The sequence below is a fragment of the Lemur catta genome, chromosome 1, assembly GCF_020740605.2.
Source record: "Lemur catta isolate mLemCat1 chromosome 1, mLemCat1.pri, whole genome shotgun sequence".
NCBI classification, from domain to species: domain Eukaryota; kingdom Metazoa; phylum Chordata; class Mammalia; order Primates; family Lemuridae; genus Lemur; species Lemur catta.
Window position 1 is genome coordinate 156603456 of NC_059128.1, and position 15548 is coordinate 156619003.

The 15548-nt window shown below is 43.8% G+C and overlaps 1 protein-coding gene across 1 annotated transcript in view; it reads right to left on the bottom strand.

Annotated features, from left to right (window-relative positions):
- The window catches only part of NR1D2 (nuclear receptor subfamily 1 group D member 2), a 28534-nt gene extending 20339 nt beyond the window's left edge, over positions 1–8195 (bottom strand). The window contains exon 1 of the mRNA XM_045537924.1: positions 7862–8195. Within this exon, the coding sequence (XP_045393880.1) occupies positions 7862–7877 (16 nt within the window). The 5' untranslated portion in view covers positions 7878–8195. The remainder of the gene's footprint in view (positions 1–7861) is intronic.
- Positions 8196–15548: the final 7353 nt, after the last annotated feature.

A 15548-nucleotide genomic window follows, 5' to 3' on the forward strand; every position in this document is an offset into this window, starting at 1 on the left:
TTCCAAGTAGTATAAATATAAAACATTACTAGAAAGCCACAAGGGAAACAGACATCACATTTCTGACAACAATCTAGATAACTATACTGAGCAGTAAAGTGGACAATTTCACACCTTACAAAGTGACAAATGCAATTGAAGCATTTACTCTGAAATAAAAACTTCCTCTGGCCAGTTGCAGTGGCTCACACCTATAATCCTAACACTTTGGGAGGCCGAAGCAGGAGGATCACCACTTAAGGCCAGGAGTCCAAGATCAGCCTGAGCAACACAGTGAGACCCCACGTCTACAAAAATTTTTTCAAAAATTTTGGTGGCACATGCCTGTAGTCCCAGCTACTAAGGAGGCAGAGGCAGGAGGATCACTTGAGCCCAGGAGTTTTGAGGCCGCAGTGAGCTATAATGATGCCACTGTACTCTAGCCCAGGCAACAGAGCAAGACCCTGTCTCCAAAAAAAACCTTCCTCTGCTCAAGGGAAATGATTTCCTAATCTATTTTTTATTTAAATAAGATGCATACATTATCAATCATTTTTTAACAAAACCACACAGAAAAATGCTAAGGCCAAAACAATCCCCAAAATAGACATTCACTCTGCCTGTTTGTTTCCCGCAGGCAAGAAAAAAGAGGCAGAGAAATGTTAAACCATGTTTAATCTGTCATGTTGAAATTAGATACCAGGTATGTATTTCAGCACCAATTATATATTGAGGCTGGGAAACCCTGAGAAGTAAAGCATAATCACAACTCTCAAGGGCTCTGAATACAACCCAGAAGATAAAATAGGGGTCTACTATACCAAGAAACACTCAATGCTGTTCATCACACACAAACTTAGTATACATAAATTCAACTATATGCACTTGGTTTTGAAAGACAAAAAATATCAATAATGTGGTCAATTCCATCTATTATTTTATTCATTAAGCATATGCCCGGTATCAATCTTGAGGTTGGAGGTGTGAATCTGCTCTTCCTACAGTTAGACCCACTTACACCGGCCAGACTGAAGCTAGACCTTTACAATTAACAAAATATTTTTCCTGCAATGTGGTCCCTAAATACAAACCAACCATTCTCAAAGTGTGGTCCCTGCCTTGGGGATTCAGCATCACCTGAAATCTGTTAGAACTGCAGATTCTCAGGACCTACTGCATGTCTACTACATCAGAAACTTTCATAAACCCTCTTGGTGATTCCCATGCACATTAAAGTTTGAGGAACACTGCCACAAGCCAACCACTGCATCTGTGCTCAATGGAAGACACAGTGATCAAGGGCAGTTTTCATCTACTACTGATTTTAAAATCTAAAAGCTCCTAGATTTTGAACACAAGCTTCCCAACCTTATTTTTATCATCCAGAGAAATTATGTAAAATATATATCAAAACTAGCTGGTGCTTTTTCAAACTACATGTTTCCAAGGCCCTGCCCAGACTGAAGAAGGCATTCTCAGGAATATCCTTTTTTCTTTTTTTTTTTTTTTTTGAGACAGAGTCTCACTCTGTTGCCCGGGCTAGAGTGCCATGGCGTCAGCCTAGCTCACAGCAACCTCAAACTCCTGGACTTAAGCGATCCTACTGCCTCAGCCTCCCGAGTAGCTGGGACTACAGGCATGTGCCACCATGCCTGGCTAATTTTTTCTATATATATTTTTAGTTGGCCAGATAATTTCTTTCTATTTTTAGTAGAGACGGGGTCTCGCTCTTGCTCAGGCTGGTCTTGAACTCCTGAGCTCCAGTGATCCGCCCGTCTCAGCCTCCCAGAGTGCTAGGATTACAGGCATGAGCCACCGTGCCCGGCCTTTCTTTTTTTTTTTTTTGAGACAGAGTCTCACTCTGTCCCACAGGCTGGAGTGCTGTGGCATCATCGTAGCTCATCACAACCTCAAACTCCTGGGCTCAAGCTATCCTCCTGTCTTAGCCTCCCAAGTAGCTAGGACTGTAGGCACATGCCAGCACGCCAACTAATTTTTTAAATTATTTTTTGTAGAGACAGGGTCTCACTATGTTGCCCAGGTTGGCCTCAAACTACTGGCCTCAACCAATTTCCTACCAATATGCTCAGATTAACAAGTTCCCCAGGCAATTCTTTGCACATTGAAATTGTAAAATGGCTACAATCAGTGAATTCCAAAATTGGCCCATAGTTTTAAAGGCTGATGTTTTCATTGACACAACTGCCTGAATTTTATTAATACCCTGTGCATCCAAAGAGAAACCACTTTAACCTATAAACCTATTTAATGTCATGTTACTGGGTAAAACCATTGTGCTGTCTCATAAAACTTCAGAGATCTGAAGTTCATTTGAGAAATTCCAGGTACTAACAAAGTGCTACTTTTTTCACACGTGTTTCCACTCAGAATAGAATACTGTGCAAAGTCAAATAGCATTCTTAGTCCTCAATGAACTCCCAAAGGAAGGTCTTACAGCTATTTGTCTTTTCTAAAGTAGTGCCTTAGGTACTAAACTCACGCCTAACATCTCCAGAGGATAAAAGATGAGAAAGTGATGTCTTTTCTTGGATGTAAGACTTTCCTAAAGCCAGCATTTTGAGTCATTTTTATTCACAAGGTCTTCTGACTACCCTAGCTTAGAAATAAACTTTTAGAAATCAGAGCTATTCAGATGGCTTAAGAACTGCTTAAGAGCACTGACCGGGCAATGGAATGTATTATAACAACAATTTCTACAATGGAATGTAGAAAACAACTTCCTTTGCAAAAGCTCAAAAATAAACCCTAAGAAAAATTACAGGGCTATTTTCAATCCAGGTAAGATTCAATTCCTATCTTTAGAAATTTCAAACATTTGTGCCAGGCACCACAGAATCAGGATGACCCATCTAGAAGCAGCTGCAGTCTCCTAGCAAGATCTTCAATACTGATTTAGTTGTCTTAGTATATATTCTTGCTACTAGACAACAGTCTACCAACCTGATTGTTAGCAACCATATGGGTTAAATTTTAATTTCAATTGCCTAGAAGGTAGGGAGTACATCCAGTAGTTCCTCAACCCAGTGAAGAAAAGAAAGTGAAACCACACGTCACCAAGTACCTACAGGATGCCAAGAATAAAATGACACAATTTCACATCACATTTCATTCTCAAAAGTGCCCCGTGAATTAATTTTCATTAACCCATTTTTATAAATGAGAAATTCAGAGCTCAGAGAGGGTAAGCAATATATCAACTAAGTGGCAGGGCCAGAGTTGAAAGTTAAGGCTGTCCAATTCCAGAGTACAAAATATTATTACTTTCATTTTTTTTTCTGAGACAGAGTCTGACTCTGTCGTCCAAGCTAAAGTACAGTGGCATCATCATAGCTCACTGCAACCTCAAACTCCTGGGTTCAAGGGATTCTCCTGCCTCAGCCTCCCAAGCAGCTGGGACTACAGGTGAGTGCCACGACCACCAGCTCATATATATATATACATATATATATATATGTATATATATATGTATATATATATATGTATATGCATATATATATATATGTATATATGTGTATGTATTTTTTTTTTTTTTTGGTAGAGACACGGTTTCACTCTTGCTTAGGCTGGTTTTGAATTCCTGAGCTTAAGCGATCCTCCCACTTTGTCCTCCAAGAGTGCTAGGATTATAGGCATGAGCCACCATCCCCAGCCCAAACTATTATTTCTTAGTGAGACAACTTGGGCAAGCAAGTCACTTTCAATCTCTCTAAGCCTGAGTCATCTTCTATAAAATGGGAGTATCTACCACAGTTATTACAAAGATTGAAATGAAATGGTGTTCATAAAAGGGAATATTAAAGTGCTTTTTGCACACACAGTTTTTGATGATAAAGCAAAAAAGGTAAAATCCCCAAACCAGCAAGTCCCAACACCTCCAGAAACAAGCAGAATGTACTTCTTAGATGCCTTGAGCTAAAATTAGATGAGGCAGAGTCTTCTCTATTTTTAGTTGAAAGGCACCCTGGAGCTGAGCCAGGTTCCCAGGCTAGGGCTTACCCAGTGGTCAACTTCAGACAAGCCAGACATCAATATTCACTTTTCCACTGCTGGGAAGCACCTACTGCTCCTGCATATACTGGGGTCTTCTTAACCCTTTTCCAGGCTTGTTTGTCACTCTCAATGCCCACCATCCTGGAAAGTATGCCTGACTTCAAATGGACAAATTCAAGTCATGCCTGTATTTTTTTGCCTTGTGACTTAGAACAAAACATTTTACCACCAAAGAGCTTTAGTTTCCTCATTTTAGAAGTGGGTTATTAATAATTCCTACTCACAGGGTGGTAGAGTATAGATCTAACTGAAGCATTAAACTTCCAATTGTGTCCTGGGTGTCAGGGCTCCAGAGAACAGCATGGGCCCTTCCTTAAAAACCTTTTAGGCCACTGGGGTAAATACATGCTAATGTGATCAATGTTTCACACAAATGGCTGTGAACTGCTGAGGACCACACTAAAGAGGGCAGAGATCAAGAGGGGCAAATACAGCCAAGGTAACAATATCTAAGTGGGGTCCTAAACAATGTGTAAATTATTAAATGATATATCATGTAAGAAATTATACTTTTTTAAGTGGGGTGATAAAAAAATAAATAGAACTTATTTTGTAAAATAGTATTTTTGTCTCCATGTAAATTACTGAAGAAGGGAGGCCAAGGTGTAATCTAGTGTCTGGAAGAACACCAACCTGACTGGCAACAATATTAAAAAAGAGAGGAATAATGAAATCGGGAGGCTCTGCAGATGCCTGCCCTTTTCCACCTGCTATGACCTATGCCACTGCAAACTAAGTAGATCCATACACTATCTCCTTCACCCCCAAGAAGACAGGACTAGCAAGTTGTGCACAAACCTCCAAACGTTATGTAGGCTAAACTCCATTACAGCATAGTAGTTAACAATTTGTGCTCCCTGAGAGGACTTCATGGATTCAAATTCTGGCTCTACCACTTGCCTGGGTAATTTACTTAATTTCAATTTACTAAGCCCCTCATCTTTAAGATGGTGGCAACAGCATCTTCCTTCATAGAATTAATGTAAGAACCCATGTAAATAGGCTGACACATAGTAAGTGCTCAACAGATACTGGTGATTATTATTTTGCCATCATTATACTGGAAGAGTTCAATCAGAATAGTTCAAACAAAACTAACTCTCCCTATCCTTTCTTCTTCTTCTCACTTTTTAATGCCATACAGACCCAGTGGTTTCTTTGTAGGTTATTTGCACACTACCTTTTGGATCCCTTAACCCTACTGACTGGTCAAGCAACTTCCTACTTCACTTACGATTCTTTCCATTATCTTGCTGTTGCTCCCCCAAGTGAAGATTTCTTTGCCTTTACATCCCTCTGATTTTTTTTCAAGTTTAAAATAACATAGTAAAATACAAATTTGTAGAGACAGACTGTGTAGGAATGTTTTCCTAATTTTTAAAATGTGAATTACATCCACAGTTATGTATGTGCAATGAGTTATATTTTACTTTAAAAAAAACTTGGTATACTCAATCAAAATCTTTCTGTGACAAAAATGTATAGTGTCTATTTCTCCTACCATTTCAGTATTTCACATCTGTATTAGTCATGGAGAGAGTAGACAGTATGTCATAAATTATAGGGCAGTAAGATTAAATGACCACTGGTTGAATGTGTAACAACTGATATCAACCTAGAGGGAAGGGCAGATGTGTGTCACACAGCACTAACCGTGACCCCACCCTGGTCAATGTTTACAATTTGAAGTAAAAGGAATGCTTACTAAAGCTCCCTCTTACAGATGAACAAATTGTTAATATACTAGGTAATAGCTAGTGACAACATTGAACTTGGAGCCAAAGAAGACAAAACTTAAGAAAAATAATTGCAAATGCCTACACTTCTGCACAATGAATGAAACCTAGCTTCAAAATAGTTCATACAAAAGGTCCTAGCTGACTGCAAGGTTACTGTGAGTCAGCAAAGCAATATGCCAAAAAAAATAAGCCTGCCAGAGAACTCATTTGCAGCAGGATCCAAAACAAAGGGCAACTTGGAACTTGGTAATTGTCCAACCACTTCCTCAGGGGCCTGTTGTATCACTTCTGGGTGCTATATCCCAAAGGGCAACCAGGATGATGAATGATCAGAAAAAACAACACTGAACAAGGGATGAGAACTGTAATTGGAAGAATTGAAGGGGGCAAAGGACGGGCACTGTCATCCAGAAGAATTTTTATAATTTGTAGCTCCAAAGACAAGATTAAGATCAGTGATCAGGTTCCAGGAAGGCTCAAACCAGAGAAAAACTTCCTACCCACCTGAGCTAGCCCTTATGAAGATGCAAAGCTAGAAGAATTTATGATAAAGGCTGAGTTGTAAGACGTTGGGCCTGGTAACTTCGAAATTCCTCTCACGTGAAAGTTTAATTCTACGATAGAGTTACTGAATTTTTAAAAATATCCTTAAAGGATAAACAGACGCATTGGGAATTAAAACACATTTAGAAATTGACTTTTACTGTTGGTCTAAAATTCAGAACACACTTGTTATCAAGGCACGATTCTCAGAGGTGCATATATCTCAAAAAAATAACAAAAACTGGCTGCTTCTGCAACCTCGTATGTGTAAGGGCCATCATTTGGGGCAGACAAAAGGGGGAAAGGGAGCACGGTATTGTCCTGTGCTAATGTAACAGAAAATTTAACAACAAAAAGACTTAAAGCCAAATTCTATAATCAGGTTCAGGAAGAGTCTGGGACTCACAGGATTCAAAATTTTTAATTTAAATGAAGAAGGGCCAGTCTTATATAAGGTCTCGCAGTCACCTATGATCACCTGAGTCATCCAGACCACACGTGAGCTGAATGATCAGCTACGGGTGTGACCGGTTTCCAGTAAAACCCCAGCCCGAGGGGATTTTCCAGCTGTTTTTAAGACTGTGGGTGTCTAAGAGAGGTCGTGTCCTAGAGGAAACATTTTTTTCTGTAAATAGTAAGGCGGCATCCTAACAAGGGCGGGTGTCACCCAGTCTGCGGGGCACTGTACGAGATCTAGGCGCCTCACAGCTCCTTCGAGGGTCTCCCATTAGGGAAGCCCCACGCCTCCCTCCAGACGCCTCCTTCGGCCTGCTGCAAGCCCTCGCCCGCCCTTCCTCCTTAGGCTCTCCAAGGTATGAGGTCGCCTGCGTCACCACGCGCCAGGCGACCCACGGTCCGCACCTCCGGGCGACCTCGCGGCCGCGCGGGCACCGGCCCGGGCAATGCGGCTCAGTGCCCGCCCGGGGGCCGCCCCGCCGCGGGGTCCGGCGGGCGCGCACGCGCGGCTTCCTCCGCAGTGTGCTACCCCGCGGGGGAGGAGGGAATCGCTGCCACGTCACAGCCCGGAGGGTTCCAAAGGGGCGGGGCCTCCCGGGAAGCTGCGGCGCTCCCAGCCGGCGCGCGCGCGCGCGACCCCGCCCCCACGTGTCCCCGCGGCCCCGGGGAATGTGGGTCAGGGAGCCGAGCGGCCTCACGTGTCCCCGCCCGCTGCCGCCGCCTCAGCGATCATTATGTAATGCGGCGTCACGCGCCCGCCCAGCCAACCGGCGCCCGCGCGCCGCCGAACGTAAACACAGCGCGCACGTGGCTCGCGCGGCCGGGCCATGTGAGGGGGGGGCCGGGCCGGGTGCCGCCGGGCCGCGCTGCGGCTTTGCAGGGAGTCGGGAGGGCGGTAGCGGGGCGGCCCGGGGGGCGACGGGAACCGAGCCCGAGGCGGACAAACACCGCGCAACAGCCCACCCTGCCCCGCGGGGCCTGGGGACACCCCCTGCCACCGCCCTCCCAAGTGCCCCAGCGGGCTCCGAGCGCCCCCTCGGCCGTCCCCCCATGCGCCGCAGTCTGGCTCTTACCCGCATTCACCTCCATGGCGCCCTCGGGCAGGGGGCCGAGGCCACCCGCTTCCCGCAGAGGGGGCAGCGCCGCCGCCGCTGCCTCAGCGCCGCGCCGCCCCGGGCTGGAAGCAGCTGTGGTCGCCGGTCCCCCTCATGGGCAGGGCAGGCGGGGCGCCCAGGACCCGGGCCCTGCAGCCGGAGGGCGGGCTGCAGTGAGCGAGGATGGCGGGGCCGGCGAGCGGCGCTCCTCGCGGGGTCCCTGACAACAAAAGCGGCGGCGCGGCGGCTTCCTGCAGCCAGCGCACCGCGGCGGCGAGGGCGGCTGACGGGGAGGGCAGCGCGACCATGTGACCCGCGCACACACCCCCCCTCCCTCCGCCCGCCCCTCGGCCGGCCGCTGCGGCGACTCCGCCCCTGCCCGCCGCTCCCCTCGCTCCGCGTCTCCCCCGCCTCTTTCCTTCCTCTGCTCTCCCCTCTCCCCTTCCGAGCCCTCCCTTCTCTCCCTTTTCCCCTCCACACCCTGTACCTCCTTTTCTCCCTTCCTCCTCTTTCCCCTCCTCCCGGCTGCCCTTCCCGCCTAGGGCCCGGAGCCCCTTCCACGCCCTGCTCCCCAGGCTTGCCCGCCCCTCGCTGCACCTAGTGACTCCTCAGGTCACCTCGGATGGCTCCCAAGGACCGCCCCGTGGCGCCGAGCGGGCGCGCTTTCCAGGACCCCGGCGGCTCGGGCCAGCTCGCTCAACCCCTGACCTCCCGGCCGGCTCCCGCACTCCTACCCGACCGGCCTCAAAAGCCTGGACTCTGAGGACACAGACCCTTTCCCTTTTCTCTGCACCCTGGGTGATTTCACCCAATCACATTACTTAAATAGTCCTGTGTTCTGAAGATTCCCAAATTTACTATTTCAAGCCAAGACCCCTCCTCTAAGCTCCAGATTCCTAAATCCTGCAAGCCTGTTTAATTATACCCTCTTCTGAAATTTAAGGTGTAGACAAATGTATGCGTGTGTCCGAACTCAGCGAATATGCAGTTGAGATTTGAGCATTTCACCTTGTATGTAAATTTGAAATCAAAAGAAAAAAGTGGGAACAAATAATAACGTGTGCTGGGGTGAATTCATAGGGAAGTGCATTGATGCCTGCAATTTAAATGCATTACAAAAGTAAGATAGACTGATAGAGGCGTGGAGAGATGGGTAGAAGTATAGTAAGATGTAAAATTTATGTGGCGGGTATATGGGTATTCACTGTAAAATTCTTTCCAGTTTGTTCTCTGAAAATGTTCAGTATAGAATGTTGGGGGAGGGGTGCCCCCTTGACCATGCCATTATAAAAAATAGAATGTTGGGGAAAATGTTACGTTGAAGACATCATACATGTGCAACACCCTATACCCCCATCCCCCAAGTCCCTTCCGCATATCAATCTTTATTATTTTGGTAAATCTGCAAGTTCATGAAGCCAGCAAATTAGGTTTCTTCCCTAACACTCTCTCTCACTGCCTTTTATACCCCATTCAATCCATTAACAAATCTGAGCTATTCTGCCTTCACAATGTCTCCAATCCCTATGTTTCTCACCAGGGGCATTGCTATCACTCTAGAGAAAACCACCATCATCTCTTGCCTCAGCTACTGCTATGGTTCCCCAACTGGGACTGCTCCTTAGGTCCACCTGCAGTCACTTCTTTTCAGCAGTCAGCATGTTATTTTTAAAATGTAAATGAGATCTGATTACTATGCTCAAAACCCTCCAATAGCTTCCTGTTACATGTTGGAAAAAATACCCTGACCTGCATATCCCTGCACAAACTAGGGGCCCTGCTTCTCTTTCCAAGGCTCCCTTGTCACCCAAACCCCTCTAAACACAGTTGCCTAACCACAATAGTCCTTTTTTCTTCCCTACCTCAGGGCTTTATCACCCCCATGTGATGCTGATGCAAGAGTTCCCCAGGCCACGCTTTGTAGCTTGCATTTTCATTTTATGTATCAGCCACCATCTGCTTCTACACAGGTAAAATGAGGTTAATATGAATGGTCTAGAAGGTAGAAAAGAAATCAGAGAATGCCAATCTGAAAAGGCCATGTACTGTATTGTATAATTCCAACTATATGACATTCTGGAAAAGGCCAAACTGTGGATACAGTGAAAAGATCAGTGATTGCTAGGAGTTAGAGAGGAGAGAGGCATGAGTAGACAGCACGGAGGATTTTTAGGGTAGGGAAACTATTCTGTATGATACTATAATGATGAATACATGTCTTCATACCTTTGTCAAAACCCATAGAATATACAACACCAAGAGTGAACCCTAATACATACTATGGGCTTTGAATGATAATGATGTATCAATGTATTAATAGGTTCATCTATGGTAGCAAATACACCACTGTGGTGCAGGATGTTGATAGTGGGGGAAGTTGCGCATTTGTGGGGGCAGGAGGTATATGGAAACTCTCTGTACTTTCCGACTCAATTTTGCTGTGAACTTTAAACTGCTCTAAAAAATAAAGTTTATTTTTGAAAAAAAAGTATAAGAGGTTATCACTGTTTAAATTTGAAAAGAAGGGCCAGGCACGGTGGCTCACACCTGTAATCCTAGCATTTTGGGAGGCCAAGGTGGGAGGATCACTTGAACTCAGGAATTCAAGACCAGCCTGAGCAAGAGTGAGACCCAGTCTCTACTAAAAGTAGGGCGTGGTGGCACATGCCTGTAGTCCCAGCTACTTGGGAGGCTGAGGCAGGTGGATCCCTTGAAACCAGGAGTTGGAGGTTGCAGTGAGCTATGATCACAGCTCTGCACTCTAGCTGGGGCACCAGAGTGAGACTCTGTCTAAAAAAAAAGAAGAAGAAGAATATAAGTGAAAAAAACACCATTGCATAGGATATAAGACCCTCTCTTCAATAATGGTTATAAAATAAAATATGTGTCTGTGAGCCTCTTTTATTTAAAGGCTGCCTCCTTCCTATGAGGCTTTGGAGGTAATTATAAGAGAATATAGAGCTATAACACAGGTCAGTCACCAGCCACACCACTGGCCGTTGGGAACTCCTTGGGCTTGTCAGTGCCAGAGGATGCTCAGAAGCATCTGTGTTGGACAGTCCCCAGCATGCTGTAGCTGCAGTGGAAATTGCCTTTTTCTGCTTTCATTCCAAGGAGCCTCATTTATTAACCTTGTGGTGTCGATGGCTCAATCTGTTGGGATTCTCAGAATATTCATAGTGGATTTTTTACCTACTCCACCTCTCTTGTTCTTCTGACCAAAATAACTCTCTTGAATGAAGTGACTGTATCTTCAAAAATTGTCTGTTAAAAATGCAAATTATTTCCTAAGAAAGCTACCTCATTAGCCTTTACATACAATTCAACAGAGCCCTTTGAAACAGCACAGGACAGGTCAGTCTGGATGTGGATAAAGGAGGGAAGAAACTAAATATTAAAGTCCCCTTATCCCAAACAAGTAAGATAGGCCAAGTGGGGCACTGCAGTATGAGGACCTAGATGAAGGAGGGGCATTAGGAAAAAAAGATTAATAAAGGAAGACAGAGTCTGAAAGATAAGGCCAATTGAAAACATTCAAGGTCATTCCTTGAACGTTCAATGCATCCTACTAGCACCTAATACCTCAACAACATTCCGCTTAAACTTTGCCTTTTCTATGCCCTAGATCAGCAGTTCTCTAATGTTTTTGATCTCAGAACTCCTCTACACTGTTAAAATTATTGAAGACCACAAAGCGCTTTCATTGTGGGCTATATTTATCAATATCTACCATTAGAAATGGAAATAGAAATGTTTAAAACCCAAGAATTCACAACAGAATTGTGTCAGAACAGTGACATCATCACATATCAACAAATAGGTTTGGCAGTTTACTATGCCACAGCAAGTTGCAATTGCCATCCATCATGACATTTGTGACTTACCTTCCTCCGTACCTTTTTTATTTACTGTTCCAAGTCATGGTACTAGCTTCTATATCTTTCCCCAATTCTGCATCAATAGTATGCCTTTATCTTAAATTCAAAATTTTGTCCGTATTTTTTAACTAGAAAAATTATTTAATTGTGTCATAACTAAATAATGGGCATTTCAACTTAATTACCAATTACATAGGTGTCACTATGTAAATCATGTCTTCTCATTTTACATCTTCATAAAATATTCAAATAAACATATTCTAGTATTATATCTGTGCATAGTAAAAACTCATTTGAACTGAATTAATCCATTAACACCAACAGATCAGTGATATGTTATGGGCAATACTATAAATAATGCACACCTCCAACATACACACTACAAGGCAATAATAATATCTTATGACATACAGCAGTTAAACTAAAATATAGTTCTACCAAAACAGTCAAGCTGTGTTTAATGTGAAAATATTTTACACTGTTCCAGTTTTAAAATCTAAATTTAAATTCTTTTTTCTTTTTTCTTTTTTTTTTTTTTGAGACAGAGTCTCACTCTGTTGCCCGGGCTAGAGTGCCGGGGCGTTAGCCTAGCTCACAGCAACCTCAAACTCCTGGGTTCAAGCGATCCTTCTGCCTCAGCCTCCTGAGTAGCTGGGACTACAGGCATGTGCCACCATGCCTGGCTAATTTTTTTCTATATATATTTTTAGCTGTCCAAATCATTTCTTTCTATTTTTAGTAGAGACGGGGGTCTCGCTCTTGCTCAGGCTGGTCTCGAACTCCTGACCTCGAGCAATCCACCCACCTCGGCCTCTCAGAGGGCTAGGATTACAGGCGTGAGCTACCGCACCCAGCTTTAGATTTAAATTCTTTAAAATGAAATATAATTTAAAATTTCATCCCTCAGTTGCACTAGTCATGTCCCAAGTACAATAGGTGCACTTGACTAATGGCTACCGTATTGGTCATTACAAATTTAGAGGCTTTCCTACTCTTCCTTAGTGAGTTTGAAAATTTTTTTTTTTTTTTGAGATGAGGTCTTATTCTGCTGCCCAGGCTAGAGTGCAGTGCCACAATCATAGCTCACTGCAACCTCAAACTCTGGGGGTCAAGCGATCTTCTTGCCTCAGCCTCCTGAGTAGCTGGGACCATACCCAGCTAACTTTTTAAAAGTTTTTTTGTAGAGATGGGGTCTTGCTATGTTACCTAGGCTGGTCTTGAACTCCTGGGCCCTCAAGTGATCCTCCCACTTCAGCGTCTCAAAGCCAAGGGATTACAGGTGCAAGCCACCTTGCCCAAGCTGATAAAATTTTATCGTACGGGTTTATCCATGCTATATAAATCCTTGAATTTATTATATTAAAGGTATTGATATCCTCTTATCTCCTTGATCTCTATCAATTCTATAGTTTTTCATTCTTAATTTTGTTTATTTGTGCTTTTTATTTCTTGATCAGTTCTACTCGACATGTATCTACTTTGTTAGCTTTTTCATAGTCTAATTTTTGGCTTTTTTGATTCACTATATTTGTTTCCAGTTTCACTGATTTCTACTCTTTATCTTCATCTCCATCCTTCCATTTTCTTTTAATTTGATTTTTCTCCTTTCTTAATTTGGACACTTAGCTCATATATTTCCTTCAGTTAGCCAGAGATACTTTCTCTTGTTTGTAACTAAGGAAACCACACTGATAAAATTGTTTTAACTCATTCTCACCTATTTTAGGGAATATTCCAGTTACTATTTCAGTGTAACAAATCATTCCATAACTTAGCAGCTTAAAATAACAGCACTTATTTTATTATCTCTGATGATTTCTATGGGTCAGGAATTTGGGAAGCTGTTGGCTGGGCATTTCTGGCTCAGGGTCTGTTGGCAATCAGACCGTGGGTGGAGCTGGAATAGCAGGGAGCTGGAGCTGCTAGGGGCTACCTAGGCATTTCTCTCTCTTTAGGTACTCGCAGGGCTTCTCCACGTGGTCTCTACATGTGGGCTACTTCGAGCTTCCTCACAACATGGTGGCCTCAGGGCAGTCAGACTGCTTATAAAGCAGCTCAGGGCTCCAGTGCAAGTGTTTCAGGTGTTCCAGGGGACAAGGCAAACGTTACATCACCTTCTCTGATCAGGCCTCAGAAGTTATGTGGCATCAATTTTACTGCATTATTGGTTACAAAGGAGTTACAAGCACACCCAGATTTGAGGGTAGGGGACATAGACCTCATCTCTTCATAAAAGGAGTGTCAAGGTTGTATTTTGGTTTTTTGTTTGTTTGTTTATTTGTTTTGAGACAGAGTCTTGCTCCATCACCCCAGGTAGAGTGTAGTGGTGTCATCATAGCTCACTGCAACCTCCAACTCCTGGGCTCAAGCAATCCTCCTGCCTCAGCCTCACAAGTAGCTGGGACTCCAGGCATGTGCCACCACACCCAGCCAATTTTTCTATTTTTGGTAGAGACTAGGTCTCACTCTTGCTCAGGCTGTTCTCAAATTCATGAGCTCAATCGATCCTCCTGCCTCGGCCTCCCAGAGTGCTAGGATTACAGTCGTGGGCCACCGTACCCGGCCTCAAGGTTGTATTTTGAATAGCATGTGAGATGGAATATATCATTGCAACTATCGTTGTTCAAACAGGGAACAATTTTAAAGAATCACACACATACAGTTCACCCTGACTTGAGGACCACATTACAATGTTAAAGCTTTAAAATACCGCACATCTCAAGGAGAGCATTTTCATCCCCTCCACCTGGCAGCATTTTCCTAAGTGTTGGAGAACAGATGCTCCAGAGAAATGGATGAAATAAGAAGTGGGCACAGAAAGGCCCCCCACTCCACATGATGGCTCCATTCTATTTGTGAGGAGCTTATTTTCTCTGTAGAGCTGAAGGTCAGTAGAATGATATTTCAGATACAGACCTAATTTCTTGCCTATTCTGAGTCCTTTATTGTCCATTCTCAATAATACCACATGGCTTTGGAACAGGACCTCTCATTCAGAGAAGAATGTAGTAGGAAACAGGGTTACATCTATGTGTAATGAGTGCAGTCTATACAATGTTGCATAAAAACACAAGATAATCCACAACAGAAACCGTCTGGCCAAGATGCCTCATTGAATAGAGTGAGGAAATATGTAATGCCATCTGGAAACCCTAGCTGAATTTATTTAAGTGCTCTATTGATTTAATAACACACTAAACAGAAATTTGAAACAAATAAGGAAGGAAATAAAGAAAAAGTTGCAAGACAGTTCAATAAATAAAAATGCTATAAGAAATGCCTGATATCTTTAATATTCTCTGTCACAGTTTGAAGAAAAAAAAATTCTACCGTACTTTTTCCCTGGGAGAGGGGAGAGAGAAAAACTTCAAATACAAAGCTAGCTCTAATAACGGGTCATGATATCTCACTAAAGGAAAAATACATATTGCTGACTCTCTCAGAAATTTTCCCATCTGATCTTCCTATTTATTCTTCTGAAAACCCATCTAATCGAGAATCCCTCCCAGCTGTGGAATCTGCCCTAGTGTGACTTCGTTAACTGACCAAATTCTGATAATCTGAAACTATTACCAACACTCACAAGGGGACCCAGAGTCAGAGCTGCCTCTCAACTCCTCTGTCCTCAACTTCAGTTTATCAGCAACTCCTCTCAGCTGGTAGACTCTTCTGTGTGTCCTTCCCTCACTGGGAAGGCAACCTAGACCAATGGTTCTCAACGTGTGGCCACCGGATAAGCAGCAGCAGTATCACCTGGGAACTTCTTAGAACTGAATCAGAAAATCTGG